At 38.1% G+C, this 15,021-nt stretch overlaps 1 protein-coding gene across 2 annotated transcripts in view; it reads left to right on the top strand.

Annotated features, from left to right (window-relative positions):
* The window catches only part of zcchc8 (zinc finger, CCHC domain containing 8), a 31,688-nt gene that overhangs the window by 2,411 nt on the left and 14,256 nt on the right, over positions 1–15,021 (top strand). The window contains exons 1-10 of one of the 2 annotated variants that reach the window (XM_057831451.1): positions 741–1,321; positions 1,417–1,456; positions 1,534–1,608; positions 5,333–5,438; positions 9,426–9,503; positions 11,337–11,440; positions 11,551–11,616; positions 11,699–11,759; positions 14,328–14,464; positions 14,540–14,682. In XM_057831451.1, coding sequence (XP_057687434.1) covers positions 1,132–1,321; positions 1,417–1,456; positions 1,534–1,608; positions 5,333–5,438; positions 9,426–9,503; positions 11,337–11,440; positions 11,551–11,616; positions 11,699–11,759; positions 14,328–14,464; positions 14,540–14,682 — 1,000 coding nt within the window. In that variant the 5' untranslated portion in view covers positions 741–1,131. Of the gene's footprint in view, positions 1–740; positions 1,322–1,416; positions 1,457–1,533; positions 1,609–5,332; positions 5,439–9,425; positions 9,504–11,336; positions 11,441–11,550; positions 11,617–11,698; positions 11,760–14,327; positions 14,465–14,539; positions 14,683–15,021 lie in introns of those variants that run through there. The other variant, XM_057831452.1, reaches the window with a different exon arrangement.

Genomic DNA, 15,021 nt, shown 5'->3' with positions numbered 1-15,021 from the left:
TTCGAATGGATGCCAGGCGGCAGACGACCGAGCAGAACCGGTAGGACGCCCGGGATGCCAGGCGCTGGACAACCGAGCAGAACGACTGGGACCACTAGTGCCGCGGACAATGCCTTTGAGTCCGTGCTGCTCGCGAGTAAAGCCCGCAGACTCAAAAAAATTCATCTTTATGAGACAGACGGCGATGAAGGAAAAGTTTAACTGGCTGTCTCGGCCAGAACAACGTCATCTTTCAGTTAGTTATGTGTAAATAAATTGTTACTTTGTTATCAAAAGCTCTATTTGTCTTAATGTTTATCTTATTTTGTGAAAGGAAAACATTATTCAGATGTTTGGGATCTAACTAAAGCAAAAAATAGCTGTGTATAAGTCAAAGTTATGTTTGAAATGTATGCTTTCACAAAAAGCTCAATTTCTCAGTGTTTTCATCAGAAATAGGAAAATTGCTCAAACTAAGCTATTTTCTAATGCTGATTTCTAAAGAATGGAAAAAGATAACTTTTTTTTCTGCTGATAGAAGAGAGTCTAATCTTTCTTTTGGTGGGTTCCGTGTTTATATAGCAATAGAACAGAATTTTCTGTGGGCCTTGCAAAATCAGTCAAAATCCAGTAAAACGGCCGGAAGCGAAGGGCCTTGCTCCGGTGAAAATGGCTGGGAGTGAATGAGTTAATATCAAAACTGAGCGGCTTTTAAAAGGGTGATTGGGCTGGAAACTGTCTTTCCCATCTGGCAACGCTGAATACAGTACCAATGGAGAATTGACACGAAATGAAAGGAATGTGCGCGTGGGTGATGTAACTCGTAAGAAGGGACTGCATAATGCATTTTCGTTCATGCGCGTTTAACTTCTAAGCACACGTTTTTCATAACTTATTGTGACGAAAAAGTTCGATATATACTCGTAGTTGGGAAAGCGGTTGCCTGGTTCACGTAGTTGGCAAGCCGTTTGATCCACCTGACCAACTGACGCAAAAAATATTTTCTAACGCAAACTGCTTTTGAGTTGAAACCAATAGGCGCGCCCATGCGGATCACATGATAGACCATGTGACAAATGTTGACCAATTGAGGCAACGTATTTCTTTGCAAATGCGCGGAAGCTCATTGACTAGGATCTATCCTGGAAAATAATGGCTGAAGTGGATTTTGGAGATGCACAGCTCTTTGAGCAATTGGATGATGTGGTCCCTGCTCCCACACACATTCGATTTTCGGATGGGGAGAGCACCGATGCGTTGGATGACGAGGGAGAGGCCGGGATGCTCCGTAGACGTCTGGACGAGTGCGGAGACTGCATTGAGAAGCTAACGAAAGAGAATATCCTTGCTGTAGTGCTCGTGCACTTAGCATGTTGTTGCTAACTGGCTGATAGCTAGTTTCAATGTTATTGTAAGACTTAACTTATGGTTCACATACAGCTTTAAGGAGAAAATTGAAAATCCTGACGCGGCCCAGGTGACATGACACGGTGGTGGTCAACTTTCATTTTCAGAGTGTTGTGGCTAATGTTTTCATGTGTTTATACTGTACAGCGGAATCACCATAGAAGATGTCAATGTCGACGGGCCCATCGCTCAAATTATTTATTCCAACAGTGTTATTTCCAAGTAAGTTATAAAATGAATTCATACAAGAATTCAGATTTTCAAAGTGGTGTTTCAGAGGAGGCCAAGTCGAGCCCCTAATCGCAACAGCGTCTCTTATTCCCAAAGTTCATGGCAAAAAAAAAACCGCAACAGGGCAAGGATAACCAGGCTGTAATCATGTTGAGAAGGCAACAATATGAAAAATGTGTATATTCAACTCGGCGACGCACTGAAGGACTTCTCTAGCTTACTGTATGAAATAAGTGGAAACTGACAGATCATATTTATTATTATTATTATGATGATCATATTTAAGTTAATAATGACACGTTATATGATAAATAATTTAAACTAATATTCTGGCAACCTCATAGTTAATATGTCAGCTTTTTTTGTATTTTATTTTCTTCAAATAAACACAGAATTGTTTTGGAGGCCTATGACAGCAAAAATTTCATATTTCACGCAGTATTTTATGCTCCTGAATAAAATGGATTGCTTGGATGTGTGCGGAAGCGATCGATCTATATGTACAATTTTTTTTTTAAAATCCTGCGCCATGAAAGTGGGTGACTTCCTGGATTGAGGAGGAATGTGAATGTGACGTCACCCAGGTCTCTGAATCTGAATCTCACAATACAGCATTGATTTATAGCAGGGTTCACTAAATCCAGACCTCAGAGCCACTTTTCCTGTCGTGTTTTCCATGTCTCCCTCCGAGGCCTGTTGCGATATCAAATTTTAGTGTGCGATAATTATTCTCATAAATAATTGCGATATGCGATATTATTGCGCCCCCCCCCCCCCAATTTTTTAAAACCAATTTACAACAACACAGTGAGAATACAGTATATATTAATAGATCAAGTACACCCATTTAAACACGATAAATATTTACTCTTAAATTCAAAAATACTTTTTAAGAAATCACAACTAAAAACAATAGACCATGCCTCTTAAGTAAAAAACTGCAATATTGATACCGCACAGAAATACAGAATAAATAAAATGTGTTTAAAAAAAAAAATTGCTCTTAATAACTTAAGCATTTAGGCAAATGAAAACTTTTCGCGTCATAGCTTCTGCAGTGGTGTTCCATAGGGATGCAACGATAGTTAAGTCACGGTTCGGTATGATTTTTGATACGGGGGACACGATTTTCGATCGGATTCAATACATTTAATGCTCTGTAAAAAAAATAACAATTTTTTGTTTCGTTTTTTTTTTTTTTTTTTGCTAACGAGCAAAAATTAAATTGCCATCAAATAAACATGCATTTTAGTGCATAATGTTTATGTGCTTACTACTTACTGATCTGAAAAAAAATTGTATAAAAGTGCTGAGAACAATCTTTACTCTTTGTAAAGTGAGGCAGGGCACACTGTTGACTGCTACAGCTCTTTTAGCAGCTAGGTTTACTACATGAGCAAGACATCCTATTTGTGGTCCGAATCCATCTGTGTCACGTACTGAATTAACAATATTTGCAACATTATCTATTGTCACTGGTATGCATTGATTTGGCCTTCTTAACTTCCGTTCAGTCATGACAGTTTAGAATTCATCGATGTAGTATATGGACTACGTGTCCCATAATCACTCTGGGCTCACGTAGCCAATGGCATGGGACGTAGCACATCTAGTTTGCCATTTCATGATATCTAGTGTGTGGGCGCATTAAAAAAGTTAGCAAGCGCCACTGAAGTCACGTCTGCTCATTACTACACAACGCCAGCATATGAAAATCGACTTTCATAAACAGGACGAGTTCGAAGCACAGCGCTCTTAATTTCATTCAGCTGTTTGTTGTCAAAGCGAGGTTGTTCGTAGCAGCCAAGTCGGTAACAATGTTTTGGCGGATTTCGTTGTAAATATCCGGCGTTGTGCCGAAAAATAGCCGCCCCACGTGAAATGTCACTCCTGACGGGAGCACCCACACGTCAACAACACCGGCGCGCCGTAGATGGTCCACAGTCACTCTGGACCACTGACGCGGCCGGTATACGTTGAACAATAGGATATAATGGGAACGATTGGCTCCGGCGCTAGTTTGCCGGACCTGGAACGAAGATGCATTTTGCGCAGTTAGTAACGAGGAATCCGAACTTTTAACAGCACGTCTGCCGCATGTGCGCACGCACGTGCACGCGAGGCGATAAATCGCAGCGGAAAAATTACCGCCTTCATTTTAATTTATCGCGCGATAAATGGAATTATTGCATATTGCGACAGGCTTACTCCCTCCTCCAATACACCTGAATCAAATAATCAGGATCATTATCAGGCTTCTGGAGAGGTTGCTGATGACATAATCATTTGATTCAGGTGTGTTAGGGGAGAGAGACGTAGAAAACACGACAGGATTGATGGCATCAAGGTCCAGATTTAGTGAACCCTGCTTTATAGCATGCCGATGGACTGCGGATTCAGCTGATTTTGGGGATTAATTTATTTTTCGCATCACGCCATCCAAATGTGCTGTATGGTTTTGTTGCTGCTCCGCGGAGATTGGCCAAAACAAGTCCAACAACTGTGGGACCAATGGACTTACGAGGATGTGAATAACCATCATGTTTTGTATTATGTCAGATACTGGGTCCATGGCACACGTTTTAATATGGAGGTGGCTGACAATGCTCCTTGTCCACGGAGAAGGCCACTCGGCCGATGACCGACGGCTTGTCACCCCCCCGAAAGTGCTTTGCGGAAGTATCAAGTCCCATGACTATCACAGCTAAAGTTGGGTGCATAAATTGCCATATTTAAGAGCAATGTGCAGATTGTGTATATGGTGGGAATAAAGTGATATGACCATATTAACTTGGTTGCAGGGGATGGGACTTGATAAGCATATGCCTCTCCCGTCAGCCCTTGTCTTTTTCTTCGGTTCTTTTTTCCTTCGGGTTAATCATATCACATCTTGTAACTTTCAGTGGTACCGATGATGATGACAATAAATAAATAATAATAAATAGGGGCATTCTGTAGATTATGCTATGTAGACTTAAAACTCCAAAGTATTTAATTTTTTTTTACCGGCGAAATTTATACTGCGGCACAGCAGATGTGCCCCAGTGAACTATGTCTGGTGAAGCCCATGATTAAACTAACTTCAACTAAATTGTTGTAACGCGCCCCTTTACATCCTCAGTAAGGGTAATGGCGTTGCAAGGATGGGAAAATTAGATTACTCACTACTGAAAAAGATAACGCCGTTACAAAAGCTGTTATACTCTAAAGCCGTTATTAGCAACACAGGATTTAAATGCAAGAATTTAAAGTCTTAAGGGCAGATTTAAACAATTATACTGCGTTAGCTGCACTAATATCGATGGGCGGGGCTAGAATCTTGGAGCCTAAGCGAGAATCCTCTAGAACAAACTTAAAAACACCAAGTAAGTTTTGGATTTCCAAGTACCAACAGAATGACTGACAATGATTTACAGTTCTTTAGTGAGTGTTCATATGTCAATTCCTAGATGTACTCAAATATTAAATATTCTTTGCATATAGAAAAACTCAAACGGTGCTTTAATAATGATCCCTAAAGTATGACACAAAATCTAATTCTATTTGAAGTTTGCACGTGGGTGTGTCGATGTCACAAGCACAACAGCTGCAAATCAGGCACTTGCAATTTATTAAATTTACAGCCTGTGTTAGGTTTTCAAGATTAAGAAGATGCACTGATGTACTAGGCAAATACATTTTTCATGCTGGTCTTGAATATAGCTTTTCTTCTCAGGCAGTGTCGTCAAGAAATTGAGGATTGCATCTATGGAGTAATAATGAGACACCAAAAAGAAGGAAATCACAGTAGACGCTCAGCATCAGCACACATCAAGCCACAGGTCTGTTTTTTTTTTTTTTTTTTTTTTTTTTTAAATTGTATGTGTGTGTGTGTTGTTAGAAATCAAATGTATTAAATGCCAAAGGGCAAACGGTATTACTTATATCAATACTTAATAATTAATACTTTTGTCGTGTTCGTTTCCCCAGAGCAGAGATACTAATAATTAAATGCTATATATATATATTAGGCCTGAACAATATTGGAAAAAACTATTGCTGCGATTTTTTGGGGGTTTGCGATATATTGCGATATTATATTGCGATATTAAAAAAAGATATATATATATTTTTTAAAAGACATTTTTACTAGATGACTTGAATAGCTCTTTGGAAAGACTTTGGATGACTCATTATGACCACAGTGTACAGTATTCCATCGTTTTTCGTGGTTAATAGGGACCAGAACCCGCCGCAATAAGTGAAAAACCGCGAAGTAGCGCATATCCCCCGATATATATATATATATATATATATATATATATATATATATAAATGCCTTTTAAGCACTTTAAATGTAATAATTATGATCAGTTTTAAACATAACTTTCCCACTGAATCATTTTTAAACAAGAATAAAGTACTATAGTAGAAAAATGCTTGGCTTTATTAAATGCTTTTGTTTACCTAACATGGCTGTGACTCTTGGAGTGACATGTAGAAATGACAAACTCCTCATAATCACTTCTGGCGTTTATTTTATATGTCTCGAACATCTCCACATTCTCCCCCCACAGACACACACACTCATTCCAGCCTGCGCTCCTTTGCAGAAACTGTTTAACAAGTTAAACAGTTTGATTGACAGATTGCTGCCCGGCTTCTTTGACAAGATCAAAGCCATCGTTAACTTTAATAAGCAAGTGCCGCAGTGACTGAGAGCTGGGAAAGGGGGTGAGAGAGGCTGTGTGAGCAAATGAAGCAGATCAAGGGTTTGTGGATCAGAAAAAAAACCCAAAAAACTATCGCACGTCCTTGCGATGGGACTATCGCGCATGCGCACATCGCGATGTTTAAACGATATATCGTTCAGGCTTAATATACATATATATATATATATATATATATATATATATATATATATATATATATATATATATATATATATATATATTAGGGCTGTCAAAATTATCGCGTTAACGGGTGTTAATTAAATTTTTAAATTAATCACGTTAAAATATTTGACGCAATTAACGCAGATGCCCCGCTCAGGGAGTTTTAAATGACAGTACACATTGAAACGCTCACTTGTTGTGTTTTATGGAGTTTTGCCGCCCTCTGCTGGCGCTTGGGTGCGACTTATTTTATAGGCATCCATGAGCATTGAGTAAGTAATTATTGACATCAACATTGGCGGGCTACAAGTTTATTTTTTGATTGAAAATTTTACAAATTTTATTAAAACGAAAACATTAAGAGGGGTTTTAATATAAAAATTCTCTAACTTGTACTAACATTTTTCTATTTAGAACTACAAGTCTTTCTATCCATGGATCGCTTCAACAGAATGTTAATAATGTTAATGCCATCTTGTTGATTTATTGTTATAATAAACAAATAGTCCTTATGTACCTTACGTTGAATGTATATATCCATCTTGTGTCTTATCTTTCCATTCCAACAATAATTTACAGAAAAATATGGCATATTTTATAGATGGTTTGAATTGCGATTAATTGCGTTAATTACGATTAATTAATTTTTAAGCTGTAATTAACTCGATTAAAAATTTTAATCGTTTGACAGCCCTAATATATATATATATATATATACATACTAGTCCTTTTCAAAAAATTAGCATATTGTGATAAAGTTCATTATTTTCTGTAATGTACTGATAAACATTAGACTTTCATATATTTTAGATTCATTACACACAACTGAAGTAGTTCAAGCCTTTTGTTGTTTTAATATTGATGATTTTGGCAAAAAAGTCAAGAAAAACAAAAATCCCTATCTCAAAATATTGCATATTTCATCCGACAAATACAAAAAAGTGTTTTTTAAATACAAAAAACAACCTTCAATTAATTATCCCAGCTATGCACTCAATAATTGGTCGGGAATCCTTTTGCATAAATGACTGCTTCAATGCGGCGTGGCATGGAGGCAATCAGCCTGTGGCACTGCTGAGGTGTTATGGAGGCCCAGGATGCTTCGATAGCGGCCTTAAGCTCATCCACAGTGTTGGGTCTGGTGTCTCTCAATTTCCTCTTCACAATATCCAACAGATTGTCTGTAGGGTTCAGGTCAGGAAAGTTGGCAGGCCAATTGAGCACAGTAATGCCATGTTCAGTAAACCATTTTATCAGTGGTTTTGGCACTGTGAGCAGGTGCCAGGTCGTGCTGAAAAATGAAATCTTCATCTCCATAAAGCTTTTCAGCAGATGGAAGCATGAAGTGCTCCAAAATCTCCTGATAGCTAGCTGCATTGACCATGCCCTTGTTAAAAACACAGTGGACCAACACAAGCAGCTGACATGGCACCCCAGACCATCACTGACTGTGGGTACTTGACACTGGACTTCAGGCATTTTGGCATTTCCTTCACCCCAGTCTTCCTCCAAACTCTGGCACCTTGATTTCCGAATGACATGCAAAATTTGCTTTCATCTGAAAAAAATACTTTGAACCACTGAGCAACAGTCGAGTGCTGCTTCTCGACCCGCATTTTGTGTGATAACATTTGTAACCATGTCTGCATAAAAGCCTGTCTTTTATAACGAATTCTCAGTTGGCAGAAAAAAAACGCACATTTTCTTAATGTTTAAAAAGACTACATATTTTTATGATCATTATAAATTTATTCACACAACGAAATAACGCTGGAAAAGTTTGTTAAATACAAATAAACAGATGCGGTTTTGCGGACTCGCAGAGGGGAAGATTAAAAAGGACGTTATAGGCACGCTCTGTAATGACCATACAGCGCCGCCTTTGTTTTCTATCCAAATTATTTATTTTATAACAAGTATTCCTTAGTTTATCATTCATACATCGTTAACATATAGTTATTTCAAAAAGTTAGCGAGAAAGAACCCTGGCCCGGCCCGACTTAATAATAGACATTTTAATTTTGGTCATGTTTTCAGTTTAATTTAGCTGTTTCCAGCTTGCTATCTTTATAATTGCGATGTTTGTTTTCCGCTTTTTCTCTTACTGCGAAGAGGGAGGAAGTTACATCGGCCGCCGCTATGATATTTAAGTCATCAGCCATCTGCTGTGACCCGGGAATTTAACGCCTGCTTTCACGCACACTGCTTCCCATGTCAGTCGACATGGGAAATTGTTTTCACACACAACTGCTGCACGGTTAAGTCCCGCGATATTCCCGTTGTTTTGGAGTATGTGATAGGGGCTCAAGTTACATCCAGATACTTTAGGTTGCAGTTTATGGGTCATGCGAAGGCAGTGGACCTGCTTAAACATTTCGGTTTGCCTTTCGAATGAATGTGAATTTCGCCGTTTTAACTCGAGAGTTAGCCATGTTCACTGGGGTCTTGGCAGGTGCACTAGCCTGTTACAGAAGATGGCTGGTCTGAGTGAGTCCTGTCCTCCTCCTCTTTTTGTCCATAATTATTGTGTGCGTGTGAGTGTTTAAAAAAATTCTGACAGACTTTATAATGTTACTTTAAATGTGTTTTAATTGTATCTTCAATATATGTGCATTCTTTTGTCAAACACTTAGTAATTGAGGTTAAATTTGATGTTCAGTACTTTATTTATTTAATATGATTCAATATGATCTAAATAATGGGTGCAAGAAAAGTATTAATTTTCAGTTGAAATGCCATTAAAAAAGTTCTTAAAAGTCTTGAATTTAGATTTATCAATCCTGGGGGGACCCTGAGTTTCTTATGTGCCACTGAAGGCAAAACATCGTGGTCTGATTGTTTATTATGATCTCCCTATTCCAGGCTGCAATTTACAATCTCTGCAAACAGAATAAAAGAAATCATTAAAAAGATTACTTTTTTTGTTCTCTGTAGCCTTCTTCATTTGCCATGGATGAAGACCCAGTCAAGATGTCTTCCACTAGCGTGAGAACCACAACAGAAGCTTTTAAAGTGAGCACACCCACACATGCACACATAAATTAGAACTTAAGAGATTTTTAATATAGCCACGACTTAATTTGTGTAAGGCAAGAGTGTCCAAACTTTAGCACGCGGCCCACTTTTTATTGGCCCTGCAGCAAATTATGAAAATATAATTTAATATGGCCTCTACAAAAAGTCAGCCTACATTCTGTTGCCCTCAGGGTTAGGGTTTAGGGTTAGGGTCCCCTCAGCTTCAATAATAGATAGATAAAGTGATATAGTAAACAGTGATTCTCCATTAGCTCAGGGGTCAAAATCTGACATGTTGACTGAAATCACTTTAAGGAATCTGTGTAGTGTCTCAGCATTTCAGGTTTCATAAATGAAGTTGTTTCAAATGTTTGAAACGTTTAAAAATCCAATATAAAAAAAAGTCAAATGGGAAAAATTAAGCTATTATTGGTTGTGATTTTCTTGACTAAAAAAACTGTGCCTGGTACAAAGTCTTGCAAAAAGACTTGTTCAGAACAAGGAGGGTCAAAGCCGTCGAGTTGCACATGAGGCTATCTGTGGCAGCAGCTCGGTGTTGACAGTGAAATAAATTAGTTTTTCATCAAATTGTTGCAACATGTATTGGTCTTTAATTATATTTTAAGGTCTTAAAAAGCATTAAATGTGACTTTTAAAATGGTGCAAGAACCCTGTCCCAGCAGCACACTGGGTGCCCCCTCTCGGCCCAGAGTTGTGCGGGGGGTTTGCTCCTCCGCTCCTCTTGCCCCCTGATCCTCCTGATTCCCGGGTGCGAATGGGTAGATGGTGTGGGGGGGGGTTGCCCATCTCTTTGTCCTCGTCCTGAAGACTGGTTGGCGGCGACCTGGATGGGCTGAGGCCCATCCTGTGGCGCTGACAGTGTCCCATTCACGTGGACTGCAGATGGAGGAGCGCGCCGTACCCACTTCCCCCTCGGCTGGCGGAGGCTGCACAGTGGCTCAGAGCGGAACTTCAAGTCACCTGAGTGTTTTCCGCCATATATACATATGTAAGGTGAAACAAAAGTAGAAGAATTTCAAGTTTGCATCCTTCGATTTTTCTGAAAGTGGCCTTTGGAGAAAGTTTTGATATTGTATTTTTATCTGCAACCTTTTCAATGAAAAATATCAGGCCTTTCACATTTATTTTTCCTGTTAGTATGTCACCACTGGTCGGGAAACAAAGGTAGAATTTGTTCCAAAATTGTTCAACATAATATGGTCCAGATTTTTCCAATGGTTATAGTCAAAGCTAGCGTACATTTAAGGTACAATGGTACACATTTTTTAAATACTACTTTATATCACAAATTATAATTAAGAAAAATAAATTATCATGGGGAAAAAAGGCACAAAGACGTTCTGGACACCAGCCTAGATATTTATAATAACAGTCAAAAATTTAAGGGGGTCTGAAAACCTTGTGAACATACTTTGACATATGAAAAGCTATGACACAGAGCATAAAGAACACTGTCCAATACGGTTTCTGAGATTCTTTTACTCATTTATAAAGATGGTTTATCGACGTGTGCACCACACTGTCTTGAAGGTGAACATGACACAACAGGAGCAGCACACTTGTTCCAATACAAGGCACAACAGGAAAATAACTAGCTGACAATGGCTGAGATTATGGTGTGACACAGCAATTCGATAACGATTATTTATTTATTTATTTATTTATTTGCCATTTTAATCAATATTTTCTTACAGTGGTGCAATGGAAGTTCCCAGCGAATGTAGTAGGTTTTCAAAACCGCGTTAGGTGTGATTTATGCAAGTCAGGGATTTGGGAGAAGTCACCTCAGTTTTTGTGTCTATGAGACAGGTGGTGGGCAGCGTGCTGCACTTCAGCAGTTTCAGTGTGGACAAACTGGGGCAGCCACTGGTCAACGAAAGCCCTCAACACACCGATGGATGGGAAGTGCCAATGTATCTTAATGACACTGCAGACCCCATATCAGCGTTGGGCCCTCAAATGCTCTTTTCAGTTGTTGCGTGTCTCTTCTTCATGAAATTTCATTTCCTTAAGTGGCGCAAAGCTACCAACAGATCTTCAATCAAGTTATCGGCATCGACGGGCAGGACATAGAAGTGAAGGAAAAAAGGTGTGCTAGGAAACAATTGCTGCTAAATCAAATCACCGCTGTATTATTATTTTTGTTGATAACATTTGTCTTTGCCCTGCAGGCCCAAATCAATGTGTTTCAACTGTGGTTCAAGTGCTCATCAAATGAGAGACTGCCCCAAAGTTAGTCAGCACACCCACAACAGTATTAGGAACACTTAACACTTGTCCGATAATGACTTAACCGATATCCCGATATTGTCCAACTCTAAAAATCCAATGATATCAAACCGATACATATATATGCGGTTGTGGGTTTATATTATATATATGTTATGACTAATTGTATTGTGATGCCCTATTGGATGCTTTAATAATGATAAATATTTACGTTTCTTTTAAAGGGTTTTTGTAAAGGGTTAGTTGAAGTATCAACTTTTGAGAAGCTCTCCACTGTGGGGAATACTGTCTTTGATAGGGTTCAAATGCGTCAGATGCACTATAATTATTACTATATATATATATATATATATATGTATATATATAAGTGCTGTCAAATTTATCACGTTAACGGGCGGTGATTAATTTTTTTTAATTAATCACTTGAAAATATTTAATGCATCCGCGGAATGACCCACTCATGCATTGCCTCAAACAGATTACACTGACGCCGTTTTTTGCATATTGAGAGCTAAGAGGCAACGAAAGGTGTCTTGTTTTGTGCTTTTTCTTAACAAAGGTATACCACACGCAACGTGCTGGCATTTTATTTATTAGCACATTCAGCTTCAACATTAACACAGCTTATGGGTCTCGGCGGGCCGTAACCCTAACTCACTTCTGCATCATGTGAGTAAACAACAATGGCGCCGCGTGCACTTCAGGGTGCCTCAGATAATTCTATATCAGAATATTACAAAAGGCGAGTGGACACAGCCGTTCATTGGACCGCACCATTAATTGGCATAAGCTTCGGCAACTCCTTCACAACAAACATAAGTATCATTTAGTGAAAGCACAACAAAAATAATATCTCTCTCTCAAAAAAAAAAATGTTCACCAAAAGAACAGCTTCAATCTGTATTAGTGGGCCCTATTCTCACACAGTTAAACAACAGTGCAAAGAGAACTGACATTCCCAATCAAAATAGCTATGCAAAATATACGTAAAACTCACTGAGACATTGGTCATACACTATTCAAACATTTCATTTAGCTCAACAAATACACTGGATGCCAATATTTAGTCAAACTATCTGAAGTCTCGTACGTTGTGAAGCCAACACTCAAATGAACGTAAGGTACAATGAACCCGGAAACTACAGCGTCAGTTGAGGGGCGAAACGCACTCGTTGGCTAATTCTCTAATTAATTTAAAACTCTACATTGCCACCTTGTGGTGTATTTCAATCACTACCTTACGTAGTTAAAGACACTGTGGAAGAACGGCAGGGAGTCCATGTGCCAATGGTGAGCTACTAGTTTATTTTCTGATTGAAAATTTTACAAATTTTATTAAAACAAAAACATTAAGAGGGGTTTTAATATAAAATTTGTATAACTTGTACTAACATTTATCTTTTAAGAACTACAAGTCTTTCTAATAATGTTATTGCCATCTTGTGGATTTATTGTTATAATAAACAAATTGTGTCTTATCTTTCCTTTCCAACAATAATTTACTGAGAAATATGGCATATTTTAGAGATGGTTTGAATTTCGATTAATTACAATTAATTAATTTTTAAGCTGTAATTAACTCGATTAAAAATTTTAATCGTTTGACAGCCCTAAAATATATATATATAGTTCTATATTCTGGTTTGTTTGGAATCAGTTCCTTGTGACCGGTTGATTTGCTTCTGGTTTTGACATTTATCTCATTAGGAATATTTCACCCAGAATGCACGTTTAATTGGCTCTGGAAAATATTGTCAAAGTTGTACTTCGCATTGATTTCTATTGACAAACATTAATTTACCGTCTCATAAAATTACCATTAAATATTAATTACTGTTTATTGAAATAAAAATAATACAATAGTTCAACCTTTTTTCAGAACTACATTTCCCATGATGCTTATCGGCAAAACCAATGGCTCCTCTACAGCATGTCTCCTAACTTTATTCTCTTTTTTCTGGTTATAATATCAACGTATAGATTGAGTTTTTAAAGGGAACATGTAAAACGCCAGGTTGTAATTTGGGCTGTTTTTTTTTTTTTTTTTTTTTTAATTCAACTCTGTAATTGGGCTGGAGACAGTCTTTACCATCTGGCAACCCTGGTTCTATCTGGCTACAGAATAAAATATCCGGTTGACTTACAAAATAAAATGAAGTCAAATTAGTCGATACATTCAACTGTTTTTCATTTGATCATGGGGCCAGGGTTCAACTTAAGATTCAAAATTCTTTTACAAGATTCTTTTACTTCTACAAGTCAGTATTGATGATGATACGATACAAAACATACAAAACACAAAACCTTTTTCTACATTGCGCTTAAATGAAATTTAATTGCATCAAGCTATCAGATAAATTGTATTCTATTTCCAGCCTTGATTAGGCTTTTGAATTATTCTTAAATTCTGTTTAAGTTTTTAAGTTGGTGTTATGTTTAGAACCCCAGTTAGGATTTCAATGTAATGTTTCTGGTTTTGAATAGGGGATATGGTTGAAGCAAAGTTTGATATTAAAGTTAAATGAAGACATGTAGTTGCAATGACAAATGAGTTTGTCCATGTGTTGTCAGCCTAAAGACTTGGCAGCCATCAGTGAGAGAAGAAAAGAGTTCAACCAGTACCAGAATCATGCAGGACTTGGGAACCAACGCTACCACGCAGATGAAGTGGAGGAACGATTCTCCAAATACAAGCCGGGAATCTTGAGGTATGGATTTGTCGTCGCACACACACGCTCTTCCTTAAGCTCTGTTTGTAAAGTGTTACATGGCGTTGTGTCCAGTGAAGAGCTTTTGTCAGCGCTTGGATTGGACGGCAACACCCTACCGCCTCTCATCTATCGCATGAGGAAGCTAGGATACCCGCCTGGTTGGCTCAAAGAAGCCGAAATGGAGAAGTCTGGTTTAACGCTTTACGATGGAAATGGTATGACTGCTTGCCTGGGCCGGACTGAGCTTCTTCTTTTCCATTCGGCTTTCCCTTCAGGGGTCACCACAGCGAATCAGTTGACTTCATCTAGCCCTGTCCTCTGCATCCTCTGCTCATTCAGTTATTTTCTCTACATTAAAAAAAAGGGAAAAAAGATTAGGGGTTTACTCACATTTGAAACCATTGACTGCAAATTTTTAAACTAAATTCTCCAATGAATTAATAAAATCTTGTGAGGCACACAATATTTCTCACCACCAAGTTTAAAAATATGAATTATTAAATGAAGTAAAATAAATTTGCTTTATTACTACTATTATTACGCTCTTTCTGAAG

This window comes from Corythoichthys intestinalis, chromosome 3 (genome assembly GCF_030265065.1).
Source record: "Corythoichthys intestinalis isolate RoL2023-P3 chromosome 3, ASM3026506v1, whole genome shotgun sequence".
Lineage (NCBI taxonomy): Eukaryota > Metazoa > Chordata > Actinopteri > Syngnathiformes > Syngnathidae > Corythoichthys > Corythoichthys intestinalis.
This window is presented reverse-complemented; position numbering and strand designations above follow the sequence as displayed.